Source organism: Ricinus communis, chromosome 7 (assembly GCF_019578655.1).
Source record: "Ricinus communis isolate WT05 ecotype wild-type chromosome 7, ASM1957865v1, whole genome shotgun sequence".
NCBI lineage: Eukaryota > Viridiplantae > Streptophyta > Magnoliopsida > Malpighiales > Euphorbiaceae > Ricinus > Ricinus communis.
Window position 1 is genome coordinate 5,827,518 of NC_063262.1, and position 16,014 is coordinate 5,843,531.

The 16,014-nt window shown below is 34.9% G+C and overlaps 2 protein-coding genes across 3 annotated transcripts; both read left to right on the forward strand.

Moving 5' to 3' along the window:
- Positions 1-1,689: 1,689 nt before the first annotated feature.
- Positions 1,690-7,051, forward strand: LOC8277644 (uncharacterized protein At4g38062). Its single transcript, XM_015728063.3, has 2 exons — positions 1,690-1,999; positions 3,399-7,051. The coding sequence occupies exon 2, from the start codon at positions 3,434-3,436 to the stop codon at positions 6,740-6,742; it is 3,309 nt and encodes a 1,102-aa protein (XP_015583549.3). The 5' UTR covers positions 1,690-1,999; positions 3,399-3,433; the 3' UTR covers positions 6,743-7,051.
- A 529-nt stretch (positions 7,052-7,580) lies between these two features.
- Positions 7,581-15,733, forward strand: LOC8277643 (mechanosensitive ion channel protein 2, chloroplastic). Of its 2 annotated transcripts, XM_048377091.1 has the most exons (14): positions 7,581-7,734; positions 8,404-8,599; positions 8,685-8,747; positions 10,233-10,396; positions 10,696-10,819; positions 10,911-11,008; positions 11,112-11,225; positions 11,570-11,630; positions 12,038-12,187; positions 12,376-12,486; positions 12,711-12,878; positions 12,984-13,097; positions 14,307-14,363; positions 14,635-15,733. In XM_048377091.1, exons 2-14 carry the CDS (start codon positions 8,522-8,524, stop codon positions 15,586-15,588), a joined length of 2,256 nt encoding a protein of 751 aa, XP_048233048.1. In that variant the 5' UTR covers positions 7,581-7,734; positions 8,404-8,521; the 3' UTR covers positions 15,589-15,733. The 2 variants fall into 2 exon arrangements, with proteins under 2 accessions (XP_048233048.1, XP_048233049.1); XM_048377092.1 differs by lacking the exon at positions 7,581-7,734 and having other exon boundaries at positions 8,543-8,599; positions 10,270-10,396.
- The last annotated feature ends 281 nt before the right edge of the window (positions 15,734-16,014 follow it).

The following is a 16,014-nucleotide window of genomic DNA, read 5'->3' on the forward strand; positions in this document are numbered from 1 at the left end:
TTAGTATAATAAATAAATTATAAAAGATAAGTTGTATATTACACTAAAAATACGGGGCAGTATAAAACTAAATCTAATTAATGGTCGGAATGAATTTTTAGTATAAAATTATAAAAAAAAAAAATATTATTAAATATTAAAAATAATAAATATAATATGAAAAAACACATAAAACAAATAGTAATTAGCTTTGACTAAAATCATTCTATTGTCATCACATCATTAACTAATTCTCATTTTAGTAAAAACTTTCACAATTATATTTTAAATCATTCTATTACCATGGTACCATTTACTTATTTTCAGTTTATTAAAATATTTTCTTCACCGTCACTAGAATTGGAAATCAACCTTCATGAGCATCTCAATACTAATGTGATAAAAATCATTTCAATTCTACACTCGATAGCATTATTAAATTAAATAGAATTTTGTTCATCAAGCTCGTGAACCTATTTGTTTATAAAGTTATACATACTTAATTAATGAGTTTTGACCGTTAAGTCCGTTATATTTAATGAGCTCAAAATTTTCTTTATTTTATCAATATTATTACTTAATAAATTTAATTATATTCATTTAATATAATGATTGAGTTATCACGAGTTCAATTTAAATATATACCGTTTAAGACAAATTAAGCTCGAGCTTATTACAAAAATTTAAATCAAATTTAAGCTTAATAAAAAGTCAAATCAAGTTTGAGCTAATTACAGATTTTACTGAACTCCATAAAATTGGAATCTATTCGATTAATAGCCTAATTGTTATTAAGAATCTTATTTTAAACGTATGTTTGGTTGGAGGTTATAAGGGTTATTGTCTAACTTTCTTTACTTTTTATTTAATATATTAGGAGATTAACTGTTAAAAAGAGCTAATAGTTAACTTGTGCATTTTTATTTACCCCTTTCCTTTAATTTAAAAAGGATTAAAAATACAAGAAATTAATAATTCTAAATCATGTTAGTTATTAATTAATAATTTTTTAATTTCTTTTTAAAAGTATTTATATTAGTTACATTTAACAACCAAAAAATTAATTATTGTTTTTCATTTTATAAACATTATTGTATAACATTAACCATATAATAATTACATATGAAATCATTACACCTTTAATTATTGCTTTCTAACTCGGATACAGAGGGATGCCTAAATGGTAACTATGAATATCATTATTAGCTCATTCATTTTGACTAGTTCTTGAATCTGATTGCAACCATGGGGAAAAGTAGAAGGAACTATCTCAAATGCTTAAAGAATCCAGATTCTAGCCATACTATGGAGAATTTGGTTGGGGTAACAATCTTGAAATCGGTTCCAATAAATTTCCTACAACAAAAGCTCGATTTCGTCTTAAACCATTTTCAGGACTACTCTTTATACTCTATATAGAGCGTCCGTATTGCATGTATTAACCATGCGATATCGAACTTGATTTATATAAGAGTTTAGATTTATGAATAGAAAGAAATTATCAGCAATGAAAATATTATTAAAAGAGTCGGTTTAAATGTCTTTATTATCGTAGCGTAAAAAAAATACTTTAATTAATTTCAGAATAAAATATAATAGAGTTAGATGGATTTAAATATAATGATGTTATTCTATTTTACTTTTTTGTTGTAAAATTTAAATTTTATAAAACGAAAAAAGATAAAACTTTATGACATTGGGCCGAGAACCACCTGACCCACTAGAAAACCCAACCCAAATTCCCAACCTCAAACGGCTAGAACTGTTTTTTTAAAAATTAAAAACAGAACATTGGGATCTCATTGACGTCGTTAAACTGCCACACTAACGCCATCAACTGTTTATCCCATTCAATTTCAAATCCATAAACAGGTCCCTCTCTTCTTTCCAACGGCTCTCTCTTTCTTTGAAAACCACTTTCTCAAGTTTCTTGCTTTTTTTTTTTTCTTATTTCTTTATCTTACTGTATTAGTTTCTCTCAAGTTCACTTTTATGGCTAATCTGTGATACCCATTACCAGGTATTTTTCTGGGTCTTTCTTCTGTCTAAATTCTCTGTTTGGTTACCAGGAAACTTCAAGAAATGAAACAAAAAAATTAGAGTTTTAAAGAGCAAATTTTTGTTTATTCTTTGGTTATTATGGAGTAATTTCATGATCTGTTAAGTTTGTTTTTCCCTTTTCTTTTCTCTTTGCTTCATATGATGTTGATGTTTGTTTTTTTCTTATTAGGTTTTGAATTCGCCTCTGTTCATTTTCCAAAAAAGTTGGGGAAATTATAACTTTACAAGAAAGATTAAATTTTTCTGAGTAATTCTTTGCTAATTTGCCTCATTTTGGTGTCTTTTGTGAAATACGTTTTAATGGCTTCTTACCGGAGGATGCCTAAGATTCAAAATTTTAGTTCCATTAATTTTTCTCTTTTTTTTTTTTTCCGCTCAAATTTTCTTAGCAATCAGACAAGTTGTGAAGTCCGTATGAAACTTTTTTTTTTTTTCCTAATGTCTCCAGTGCCTAATTATGTTCTGTGTTAGTTGGTATTTGTTGTAATTAAGGACTTCAAAACTATTTTAATATCTGCTTTGAAACACTTAAAATTAACATAAGATAAGATTTGAATATATTAGTTGCGATTGATATAGTAACATGTTTAGTTTTATATGTTTGTTCAACGTCCACCAAATAATCATTGCTTTGAAAATGTTGAGAGTTTGCAGTTAATTAAATATATATATAACCAACTCTGAATGATATTTTTAGACTGCAAGCCACAATTTTTGGATTTTCATGCCGGTTGAATTCCAGCCTTACTATTAGTTATTACAATTGGTCAGCAAATTAAAATCAAAAAAGTTAGAATTCGTTTTTACGGTTGGAATATGAACAAATCTCCATATAATTTTAGAATGAAAACTAGAATTTTAGTATTGCCAATTCTCAGCAGCAAAAGGGGAAAAACCAGTCCATGATATGGTTTGTATACTCAAGTTTAAATCAAGAGAATTTGACATTTAACTGAATTTCAACGATATTTTTAGGATGTCAGTTATGGTCTTTTCCAGCCGGTTGCCAATTGTCAGTTAGGAAGAGGAAATTAGAGTCATTGGTTTTGATTTCTGTTCTAAATTCTTATATTCAAACAATAGCAGTTTGGTTGCACTGTTAGTAATTTTCTATATTGTTATTTTGTTAAAAGAGCTACCCTCTTTTGGCAATTAAATGATGAAAAACAATAAAGGAAAAACAATGCCATGGTTAGATGATTATCACAGGAATACAGCCTATTATTTTTAGAAACGCAATGGAAACATATTTGTTAATTGTTGTACCCTAAATGTTGATTATTGTCTGTTATCTGCTAATCATATGCTGTCCTCAACCCTAGTAGTATTCTGATAAACTTCTATTTGCTCACAAATAGGTACTAGTTTTTGAGACACATTCTAAAGAAGGAAAATGGAGAGGGTCATTGAAGAGTTAGATGAAGCCAAAGCTGAGATTGAGAAGCTCAGGACAGATTTAAAATGCAAAGCAGAATTGTCTGAAAATTTGAAGAAAGCTCACTATGAGCAAACTATTCAGATTCAACAATCAAAGTCAAAGATAGAGATGCAGGCCCAAGAGCTGAATGAAAAGGCTGAGGAGATCTCTGTGGTAAGACAAATGTGTGAAGATCTTAAATGCAGCTTGAATGAGAAGGAGTCCATCATCAGACGTCTGAGCTCCACAAATGACAAGCTTCGTGTTGATAGTGATGAGAAGCAACGAAAATGGGAGGATGAAAAACAAGAGTTGGTGTTGGCTCTAGATGAGGCAAATGAGAAGAACATAGATCAGGAGCAGAAAATTCATGTATTTATGGCAGAGATTGAGGGTCTTAAAGGGCTTTTATCAGCTTCGCAAAATAGGTGCTTGGAAGCAGAGAAAAGGGCCAAAGAACATAAAGAACTAAGGGAAAGAGATGATGTGCTATCCAAACTAGAGGAGGAGAATAGGAAACTTGAAGAACAGCTAAAATGGAAGAAAGAGCAGTTCAAACATTTAGAAGAAGCACATGAAAAACTCCGAAATCAGCTCAAGGAAAGCAAGAAAGAGCGGGAAAGGGAGAAGTCTGCATTAATTGATGAGATTTGTTCATTGCAGACGAGCTTGGATTCTCAAACCAGAATCTCAGACGATCTTCAAAACCGGTTGAAGATCTGCAACCAAGCCCTAGCTCATGAAGAAAGCAGGAGAAAGTATATGGAAGTTGAGATTTCTGAATTTAAAGCACGCTTTGAGAATGTTTTTACAGAGTGTCAGGACACAAAGTCACAGCTGGAGTGCTTGACTACTCAGAGAGACAAAGAAATAGCAGCACTTAGACATTCATTGGGCACAAAGGAAACATTTTACAAAGAAATTGAGTACCGAGCTGGAAAATTAGAGCAAGAAAATCAAGAGTTATTGGCATCCCTTAAAGAACTCCAGGAAGCTCACATTCAGGAAACGGGAAACTCTTCTTCTGTGGCAAAACTGCGAAACAAGCTCAAAAGTGTGGAGCAGATGCACAGGGATTGTTCCGCAAATCTTAGAGCCAAACAAGCTGAATGGAGCTCTCAACTGCAAAATTTGAATGCAGAGCTGAATAATTATAGGTTTGCTCTAGAGAGTAAAGAAACAGCAGCAAAGGAGCTCAAGATTGAGTTGGAAAATTGTCACTCTGCAATAATGCAGCTCGAGTTGCAGAATATAGAGGCATCAGTGATGTTGTTGGTGTTGAAAGCAGTAATAACTGAGGTTCAGTTGAACCTGAGAAATGCTGATGACAAGACAAGTCTCCATGACAAAGAAAGAGATGAGAACGTTTCTCTCCTAATGAGGCAGCTGGAAATGAAGAATACTGCTTTGTCTAAAGCACTGAAAGATAACCAAGAAGAACATGAGAAAGTCGCCTCTTTATTGAAGAGAGTTGAATCTTTGGAGCTTGTTGAACAACAGCAACTCCTTCTCCAGAAAGAGCTTGAAAGGTGCAAGGAAATGCATCAGGAATCATCCAGATCTCATTTACACTTCAAGGAGCAAGTTTTGCAGACAGAGAGAGAACTCAAAGAGAAAATCGAAGAACTTTCTGATGCCTTAGAAATGGCAAATGCAGAATTATCCACCGAACGTGAAAAGGCAGCTTCTTTGTCAAGAAAGGCTGCATCCTTGGATATCATTGAGGAAAAGCGGCAGTTGATGCAGAAAGAGCTGGATAGGTACAAAGAAATGCTAGAGGAATCATCCAGGTGTCAACTTCGCTTAGAAGAGGAAACTTTGAGCATCGAACTTGACTTCCAAGAGACACTTAGAGAAGTTAGTGATGCACTGGACTCTGCAAATTCTGAGTTGTGTGAAGAGCGTGAGAAGGCAGCATCTTTATTGAGGAAGGTTGAGTCTTTTAACCTTATGGAAGAGCAGCAGCGTCTGATGCAGAAAGAACTAGAGAGATATAAGCAAATGCTTGATGAATCATCCACACACCAACTCCACTTAGAAAAGCAAGCTTTGCAGAAGGAAAATGACTTCAAAGAGAAACTTCAAGAACTTTCTGATGCTTTAAGCAGGGCGAACTCTGAACTGGCAGCAAAAATTTGTGAAGGACATGCAGTTGAATTTGAATTGTGGATATGGGAATCTATTGCTCAACGATTAAAGGATGACCTCGAAGAAAATCAGGCACTGCGTAAAGAATTAGAAGTTTCGCTTCTTGCACAAGTAGAAGTTGGGGAAACCATCAAGAAGGAGAAGGATAGTAGAATAGATAGTCTCCAGCATCATATTGAATTGCTTGAGCAAGAGCTTAAAACAAGAGAATTGGTAGCTGCCACATGTGCTGGGATGGAGAAAGCAATGTCCTTTGACTTGGAGAAAGAGAAATTGCTCAAAACCATGAGAGAAAAGGACAATATCTTGGAGGATCTGCAGAAAGAGATTGGGTGGCTGGAGCAAGAATCACTAAAAAGGGAACTTGAGGGTGCAATTGTTGCACGTATAGGGGCAGAAAGGATACTTGAGCATGAGAAGGAGAACCTTATCCAGCTTGTAGAAGAGAGGGATCATAAAATAGATGAACTCCTGCAGCTCGCAAGTTCATTGGAACAAAGTTTTAACTGCTCATTAGTCTCTCTCTCTTCAGAGATTGCTGAGAAGCAGGCCGAGATCAGTTTTGTCCATGAGGCCTGGGAAAAGATAGCTGCAGCTGAGATTCTCGCTCAGCTGGAAATTGAAGAGAAGAAGTTGATGATTGTGGAGCTAGAAGATGACATATCTTGCGTACAGCAGAAACTGGAAGCACAGGAACAATCCATGTCTTCTTCACAACAGCAAGCATTGGAAGTTGAAGCTGAACTTATAGCAAAACAGATGGAAATGAAGAACTTAACGAATCTAATGGAAACAAAGCTGAGAACTTCAGAAGCATTGGTTGATGAGCTCAAGATAGAGAGGGTACATTTGGTTGAAGATGTCATGAAACTGTCAACAGAAAGGGAAAACCTGATGGATTGTGTTGTGGGACTTAGTGACAGGATCAGCCAGTTCTCTGATGAAGATGTGCTACTGGCAGAAAACTTAGAAAGAATGGTGCAGTCTGTTGATGATAGTGGATCTGCTTTGGACCTAAAAATTGATACTATGCGTTTCAAGAATGTGAAAGATATTGAGAATACTTATCCTTCGCCCACAACAAAGAGGTTTCAGGCTGTTATGGAAGAGAGGTCACCATTTCGAGAGCTCAACTAGAAACTGGGGAGACAGACGCTCTGTTTGCTGTGTAATTTGCTTGACAATTCCATTCTTTTTTAGTTTTGTATTCTTTCTTTTAGTTCCATGCAGATTTTAAGCATGGATATGTGATCTTTTTAGTTTGTATATGATGCACGCTTTAGGAAATCTGTTTCAGCTATGAGAAATTGCCACAAATTTTGATTTGTCAGTATCTCTTAAACCGTCACTTCTCAAGCCATGAGAAATTGCAGATTTGTGTAACATTAGCAACTACATTTTCAGCTTAAATAAATTTGTTCTTTTTTATTGAGTTTGGATCACCAATTATCATTCTTTTATACTTGGTAAAATTATGAAAAATATTAAAACAAACGACTATTTAACAAATTATAAATTAATATTATATATATATATATATAACTAAGAATAAGAATGAACAATTAAATTCCAAACTAACCAATACACATAAAATACCAAAACATAAAAGGATCAAATAAACTTGAATTAGAAAAACCCAGTTTTTTTCTTTTTTTTTTTTTATTCAGAAATAGAGGGAACCCAACTAACTAACTCGAAACAATTCTGGGAAAAGACACCCCCACGATATCCTCAATGAGAATCTGAGCCAGACCCTTAGGAGGAGCAAACCCCCGTTGAACTCTCACTGCCTCAAAGCCACTCATTAGACAACAGTAAGCATGATCAAGGTCAGAAAACCCAGTTTTTCTTTTAATGAGAGAATAAAATGAAAACGGCAAGTAGTTGGGCGTTTTAACACCCGCCGCCCAGTTAGAAATGTTGGGGAAATTTTAATTAGAAAAAAACGACGCCGCGAATTTCCTTACGTGGCAAACCACCTGGCGAACTTAGAGCCGCCTAATGGATTTATCGTTTAAAACGCGCCGTATTATGCATTGGGAAAAAAATATTGGAAAACGTGTACAGGAAAGCTTTCAAACCTGAAATTCTCCGTTTCTTTGTCAAAGATTGTTCGCTATAGCACAAAGGTAAACTAAAAAAATAAAAAGGAACTCTGCAATTTCAATTTTAATACTGAACGTATTGTTTCATTTTTCTGTATAATTCCGCGAATGCAATTTTCTTTTATTGCCTTGGAATTGTTATTTCTGTTTGCCCATTTAATTTGATATTAGATTGGCTTACTCAATTATTAATGGTTCTTTATTTATTTCAAAAACAAGAATTTTGCTTTGAGGGTTACAGCTTTCTTTTCAATGATCGGATTGTATTACTGAATTATTAATGGTTCTTTTTTTTATTTGTTATATATTTTTTAAATTTCATAGTCTAGAAATGAAGTTTTGAAGTTTAACGTTGAGGTATATATATATATATATATATACACGGGAATCAATCTTTCTTGATTATGGCCTTGTTTGAAATAAATCATTTGCAAGAACTCAGTTTAAATGATTGTTTTTTTTTTTTTTTGAAGTTGAAATAATTGAATCCTAGCAACTATGCCCTTTCCAAGCATAAGAATTGGCTATGTAGAAATCATTTTGAGTTGAAACTCTTGCATTTTCAGACTTGCAATAATAAAGTATTAAGACTCTCTTGTAAAGAACAAAGTATAAAGACTCTCTTTGTCAAATTTTCATCTTGATGTCTTTTTCCATTTGGTTCGTTTTAAATTTATTAATGTTCCATGACAGGGCTCAGAATTGTGACTTCAGAACTGTTTCTTTTCTCAATATCACTTAGGCTTGGTGGCTTTACAAGTAGTGTTTTATGACTACTGGTACCTTCTAGCATCTGTATTTGAGTTTGGAAATGGCTATTGCTGGTTCTTTGCAATTGTCCCATGATTTGGGGCTTTGCAAGAACCAGGGGTACAAAAAACAATATCAGGTATTCTTTTTTTGATATTTTCTCTTCTGGCGATGATTCTTTTTTTGTTTTCGGTTTTCCAATCTGAAGTAGTATGTTTCCTTAGAGTATATTGAGGAGGGGAGGCAAGATTCCGTTACTGAGTACAAGACTCTCGTCACGTGTTTCGGTAACTTTTTATATTGTTAGAACTATTTTTGTCTCTTGAAATGTCATTTTAACCAACTTAAATAGACAAGGGATGTGACTTTCTATACTGGATATATTGTTTTCACTTACAATTTGGTACATAAACACTCAATTGCATGTGTCCATATAGCATGGTCAGCTAGATTAGTACTGTCATTTTAGATGAAGGCCTTATTGATTAATTTACATACTAATACTGTGGCTTCCCAGCAAATTATCCAACTTCACATTTATTTGCATGAGATTGATGTCCTATAATATTGTTTTTCAAGCAGCTAGAATTTGTTGTCAGTAAGTTTATAGATAGATATGGGGGTTGCTCGAACGTCTTCATGTTGGTGAAATATATCTGAAGTCCTGTAGAGATAATATGGAATTGGAGTCTGTCATTGTTCTTTTCCCGCATTGTTGGTGCATTTTGCTGGGTGAGCTTTGGCACTATTACGAAGTATGAATCATTTCAGCTGGCTTTATATAGTGTATACACCTGTTTATCTTCCAGCTTAAGCTTTCACGTTGGATGATCTCATGTGGTATCAGACTTTGGTAATCATATGTTAGTTGACTGGAGGTAGTTTGTATTTCAGCCATATTATGGGTTTTATTTTTAATTGAGTTTAGAAGATTGTATTTTCCAACTTTTGTAGCACAATACCAGTATTCACTTATTTTTTCCTTATAAAATGTCGCATGTTCTATAATTGTACTTAATGAAACCAAATATTCTTGTTATGTTGCAAGAATAGGACTCTAATATCTGAAACTTTGATGTAATGAGTTGAAGACTATCATACCAGCCTCTTGTTTCAAACCATAAGCCTGCCTTTGTCCATATTTGAGATGATTGTCTTAGGTATAAAAGATCATACCATTGATGAATAGCCATGCAACAACTGCAAAAAAATTCCCTCAAATTCTGAATACCAAAGTGATACTGGCTGGCTTCCCACAGCATTACTAACAGCACATTTGCTCGTGTTAAAATTATGAGTTCATTAAGGGTGTCGTGTTTTGAGGGTTGAAATTGGTCCAATATGCTTAGGTCAAACTCAAGAAGCCACAGACAGCTGCAGAATTTTATTAGATTCCATAATTCATTCATCTCTCAAGTATCCCCGCACAAAAAGATTCTTGTAGAAAGAGGTTGAAAACGCTCGACTAAATCGACAGTCAAAAAAATAATTGGGTTGAAAATGTGCCATCTATTGGCAAAAGGAAAAGTATGAGGAATGGAAAAGAAAAAAGGAGGCTTGTGGGGAGAAGAAAGACATGTAGGTTTTATGGTAAACATAATTTCCCTGTTAATGCTCCTTCATGCAAAGTTTTGACATATCTTTATACAGGTTCTTTCTTCAAGGCATAGAAAAAGTTCTCCTTTTGATTGTCAAATTCATTGATATTTTAAATTGCTAATGAGTCTTAAATGGAATAAAAATGAAACTTGATATGTCTTGTTACCTTACAGTTTCAGCAATGTGATTCTTGGAGTATTCGTCTATCAGGCAATTTGTATAGATCCATATGTCCGGTATCACATAGAGGTAATGCTTTTAGGTGCCATTCCTCTCTAGTTCCAGGTCAATCATTTCAACTTCCTGGCTTGAAGGCTGCTTCCATGGCATTGAAAAGGTAAGTGTTTTTTCCCCTCGTGCAATTAAGTTTCCCCCATGGATATCATTGAAATATTATTATACATCGTATGAAAGTTGGTAGAACTTAGTTTGACTGCATTGCTCTTGTCTTTGCAAGCATTTCTTAAAAGTTGAATTTTGTAGTGGTTAAATGTTAATATCTCAGTTAGGAGTCTTAGAGTATGGAACTTAGTGATGTTATTTTCAATGTATTATGTGTATATTTTACTCATCATGCATGTGGTTTCCCAACTTTCTAGTTTAACTTTTCCAAAATCTAACATGTCATTTATGCAGGTCCTATAGTGCTTTACAAGGAAGTCCTATTATGTTAAAGTTGGCTCCGGCAGTTGGTGTTATCATATTTGCTATATGGGGTCTTGGTCCACTCATGAGACAAAGCAGAAATTTACTACTTAATGTACAAGGAATCACCCTTTGTTTTTAATCTTTGCGTTATGCATGGCATTTTATTTGGCTGATGCACTTTTATGTCCGACAATGTCCTGCAGAAAAATGATAGTAATTGGAAAAAGAGTGGCACATATTATGTTATGACTTCCTATGTTCAGCCTTTGCTGCTGTGGACTGGTGCAACACTCATCTGCAGGTTAAAGTTCATGATCTGGTTAACTGGCAAACATTATCTTAGGAGTATAACCTGTTGTCAGGTTGCAGAAATTGTAGACTGATCATAGTTGTGTTTCTTGCAGAGTGCTGGATCCTCTTATTCTGCCTACAGAAGCTAGTCAGGTTGTTAAGCAAAGGCTTTTGAATTTTGTAAGGTCATTGTCGACTGTGCTTGCTTTTGCCTATTGTTTATCAAGGTAAACTTTTTTCATGTCTCCTTTTAAAAAAATCATTATTAATTCTGACATAGTAGACAAAAGTTGTAGTGCATCTGCTGTAGACCTTAGGGATTTGCAGTGCTTGGGCAGTGTCTTTATTCTCATTTTGCTTATGAGCAGTACCCTCTGTTTTCTGTCATCACAATAAATTCTACTAACATTAATCTGATCTGCTTCAAATTACTTGTTTATTATTGGTCTTCTGAAATTTATGTTCCAGTTGTAATATTTTGGCTCTAAAATACAGATGGCTTTCTCCGGAGTAGAGTGTTTATTGGAATTTGTTTTCATGCTACTAACTATGGATAAATATTTTCATGCAGCGTGATTCAACAAGTTCAGAAGTTCCTCATCGAGTCTAATGAGCCCAGTGATACGAGAAATGTATGACCCTGTGCTACAACATAAATAATTTGTTATTATGAATAATATAAATGCTATTTTGGTTTTTGTTCCGATGTTGTTTTTTAGTTCTCTTCTCCAGACATCTGAAAGAATTTTCATTTGTTATTGCCGTTTGCTTTGGCATGTACTGTACGGGCTAGTCAAGAAATATTATCAGTCTGCTCTGTTAATTTGTGACAGAATGTAATGCTCAATTTGATGATGTATCCAATGTCTATAACACATCTCCTAGTTAGTAAGGACGAATGGAGATACCTTTGCTCTCAATATCCTATTCCACTTTAGCTTTTCAGTTTTTATGCTCAGGCATTCTAAACTGCTCTACAGACAAAATTTTCAATGAGAATTTAGTGACAAGTACTTTTCTTATTTTACTTTTCGGACAGATGGGTTTCCAATTTGCAGGGAAAGCTGTATACTCTGCAGTATGGGTAGCTGCTGTTTCACTTTTCATGGAGTTGCTGGGTTTCTCTACTCAGAAGTGGCTCACTGCCGGAGGTCTTGGGACAGTGTTGCTGACTCTTGCTGGCCGTGAGGTTCAACTGTGTTTTCTTTATCATATAATTGTCATGTGTAGCTTTTCCTGGTGTTTATGTTAAGTTCGATGCAGTTTAACAACTAAGGGAGCCAACATTTCTCCACTTTATTCACTTTTCCAGACAAATACAATATGGATCCATTTTCTTATTCTTCCAATTTGACACCTGTGCTGTTCATATTGTAGATATTTACAAATTTCCTTTCAAGTGCAATGATTCATGCAACCCGACCTTTTGTTGTGAATGAGTGGATTCAAACAAAGATTGAAGGCTATGAAGTTTCTGGTACTGTGGAGGTTTGTATATGAAACAGATCCCTATGAGTTTGATAAAGGCATAGCTTCTAATGTATAAATCCATATGGAGTGTGTGAATTGTATTTCTATGACAATGAAATGATATTAAACAAGTGATAACAATTATTTTCTGAACAATTAGTTAAATTTGAGTTTAAAGACATGGATGGCATGCTAAAAGAGAACCTCTTTTCTCATGTAAATTGTCTTTCTATTCTCTGCAGCATGTGGGTTGGTGGTCCCCAACAATTATAAGAGGTGAAGATCGTGAAGCGGTTCATATTCCAAACCATAAGTTCACAGTGAATGTTGTGAGAAATCTCAGTCAAAAGACGCATTGGCGAATTAAAACCCACCTCGCCATTAGTCACTTGGACGTTCATAAAATTCATGTGAGGAGGATATAATTCGTTATTCCATCAACGATATGTTTCTATTTAAGCCATTGAATTCTTCTATGACTCTGTAATAATGTGGTAGAGGTTTTTTTTGTGTAGAATATTGTCGCTGACATGCGCAAAGTCTTGGCCAAGAATCCTCAAGTTGAGCAGCAGAGGTTGCATAGAAGAGTATTTTTGGAAAATATAAATCCTGAAAATCAAGCTCTCCTGGTTAGTTCTTCTTATACAGAGATATTCGATCTTACTCCATTCATTCCATAATTATATACAATTTTATATTTTGGTATGTCCCAAAATTGTACTCTTTTGCAAATATTAAAATGATAATTTTGCTGTTTATACGGAGTTTCCTTGACCCCAACTCTGATTTTTCTTTTGAAAACATAATTAGTAATAGGTGTGTGTCCTGGCTTCTATTGCACAAAATATTGTGCATTTGTCAAAGGGAAATGCCTGTTCATTAAATTGTGCTTGTAATTTACATTTGATATCTTGGATTTCAGTTGAATCCATTTCTGAATTCCTGTGCATCTAGTTTCATTCTTTTTTCAACTTATATTTGGAATATGTTCAAAATTACAGTTGAAGTTAGGCGACTTCAAAATTATAATTTATGAGCACTATTTTGCTGTCTTTCAGTAGTTTTGTGAGTATGTTGTATGTAATTTAGCAATAGCGGACATATGCATGCCCATGCATCAAGAGCCCAAAGAGCGTCTATTTATCAAGTCAATTTTTTCTTGGCTCCATACCAGATAAGAAATTTACGCACTCTGAGCTCAAAATGAGAAGAAAATTATACACACTCTGAGGCTGGAATTTGGGACACATCATCAGACATGCAAAATATTAACTTTGATGAATTGTACTGATGAATGTATATGCAAACTTGCCCTTATTATTACGGAGTTGTCTGCAGTTTCCCCTTTCTTATCACTAAAGATTTCAGACATGTGCATGAGCCATAATTTCTTGCAGAATGTTACTCCTATTGAGTAACAAGAGAAATGCGTAGTTTTACCATTGGGAGCATTTGTGACGGCTTTTATTGTTATTCAAGAAGGATTCTGCATAAATATGTTAATTTCTTTTAATATTATATATAATAAAAAAATTATTTGATAAAAAGAATTTTGTGTTTCATAGTTCATACAATTTTGCATTTCTATATCGACATTGGAATTGCGCATCTTAAGTTCCTAAACAAACAACTGTTTCATTCAAAGTCAAATGACATGACAGAAGCTCTGGTTCTAAATAAAAATTAGAATGGCACCTTTAATTATAATGTCATCTTCTATTAAGATAAACTCAGCCATGAGTGTATGCTTCTCTTCAGTTTGGTTGTGCCCCCACAATCCTTCTTTCACCAGTTGCATAATAAAGTAAGAAATTTCATGTAACTTCTCTGTGTTGCAGATTTTGATATCTTGTTTCGTGAAGACCTCACATCATGAAGAATATCTGTGCGTCAAGGTGAGGAGTTTATTCCCTAGTGTTATGTTCGTTTTTACAGAAATTGTACAACTATACTTGTCACAAAGGATTATCTATAGGAATGAGTATAATCTCCTTATATGACTTGGCTTTCAGTAGATGCATCATAAAATACAAGCAATGTAATGCATATATACATGCATAGATAAAGCTAATTTATTATATCTGGCAGTTATAGCTTTATATACATATGTTTTTCATGTTTGAGCAAATTGGTCTATTTTGGGTTAATTGTTGCTTTGTAAAACAGGAAGCAATACTGTTGGATCTTCTAAGAGTCATCAGCCATCACCGAGCCCGACTTGCTACCCCTATCCGAACAGTGCAGAAAATTTATAGTGATGCTGATTTGGAAAATATTCCATTTGCAGATTCTATATATAACCGTGGTGGAAGTGCATCTAATCGTCCTTTGCTACTTATTGAACCCTCTTACAGAATCAATGGAGATGATAAAGCAAAATCTCAAACTCGCCAGGGACGAGGAGCTGGAGACCAGGAAAATAAGGCTGCATCACGATCAACACCTGACACTAAAGCTGGAGTTGGCCCGAAGTCCGACTCCAAGACCAAAGAAGCACCAAAATCTGACGCTAAGGTTGGTGAAACACCAAATTCTGATGCCAAGGAGCACATAAAAGGTGCAACAACATCCATGTCTGATCCCAAGGTAGGTGATAAAATGTCAGTGAAATCATCACCCAACTCTGTCCCCAAGACATCTAACCTCGCGGAATCGTCAAGTCCTGAATCCAAAGCAGCAGCTTCTGTTTCTGATAATGTGATACAAAACAAAAAGATCCCTGACAGCAAGCAGTCTAAAAGTGCGAATCCTGGGAATGGAAGGCAAAATACCCAGTTAGATAACCCGTCAGTTTCCTTGTCAGATGCTGGTACTGAGAAAGCAAGTGGATTGCAGGAATCTCCGCAATCTAAACAAGGAGCAGAAAGAAAGTCAAATGGTCAATCATCAACGTCAAGACCTTCCTTGGAGGAAAATATAGTCCTTGGTGTTGCTTTGGAGGGCTCAAAGAGAACCCTTCCCATTGAGGAAGACATGACCCCCCATCCAACTCAAGGCGAGGTAAAGGAAATGGCTGCAGCAGGCCGAAATGGAAATGCATCTCCAACTGGTGAGACGGATGGGAAAGATGGACAAATTCCATTACCTCCTAATGCAGCATCTGGTGATCATGCAAAATGATTGTAATTGGCTTTTGCAGATGTCCTAATTTCTGTCCCTTCGATGTGCTTACTCCCCTTGAATTTTCAGTTTGAAGCATTGTACAAGTTCAGGGTATATTCCCCATGATTATTGCAATCAAATGATACTCCGGTTTCACCCCCCAGTATAAGATGCCACATGCAGATACCTGAAGTTCCCTCGTTTGAATGTTACGATCAAACTGGTAAATTGATGATTTGATATCTGTTAAAGTCCTCCCTTTTAGTTAATCAATAGTTCACCAATCCACTGAAACCCCTTTCAAAGGCTTCTTATTAAATGTTCCACTCCACTTGAACTGAAACATTGCCATTAACAATTCTCCGCCGCCAATCTGTCATTGCTACTAGTCAGTCACCTTGTTAAAAAATGTTGAAGATGATCCATTTGCCCTGCAGGGCATGC

Excerpts from the sequence above, each read along its gene's own strand:
- LOC8277644 (XM_015728063.3), top strand. The coding sequence starts at position 3,434 with ATGGAGAGGGTCATTGAAGAGTTAGATGAAGCCAAAGCTGAGATTGAG.
- LOC8277643 (XM_048377091.1), top strand. The coding sequence starts at position 8,522 with ATGGCTATTGCTGGTTCTTTGCAATTGTCCCATGATTTGGGGCTTTGC. Across the intron at positions 10,397-10,695 it reads GCTTCCATGGCATTGAAAAG|GTCCTATAGTGCTTTACAAG; the intron begins GTAAGTGTTTTT and ends TCATTTATGCAG. Across the intron at positions 12,879-12,983 it reads TGGACGTTCATAAAATTCAT|AATATTGTCGCTGACATGCG; the intron begins GTGAGGAGGATA and ends TTTTTTGTGTAG.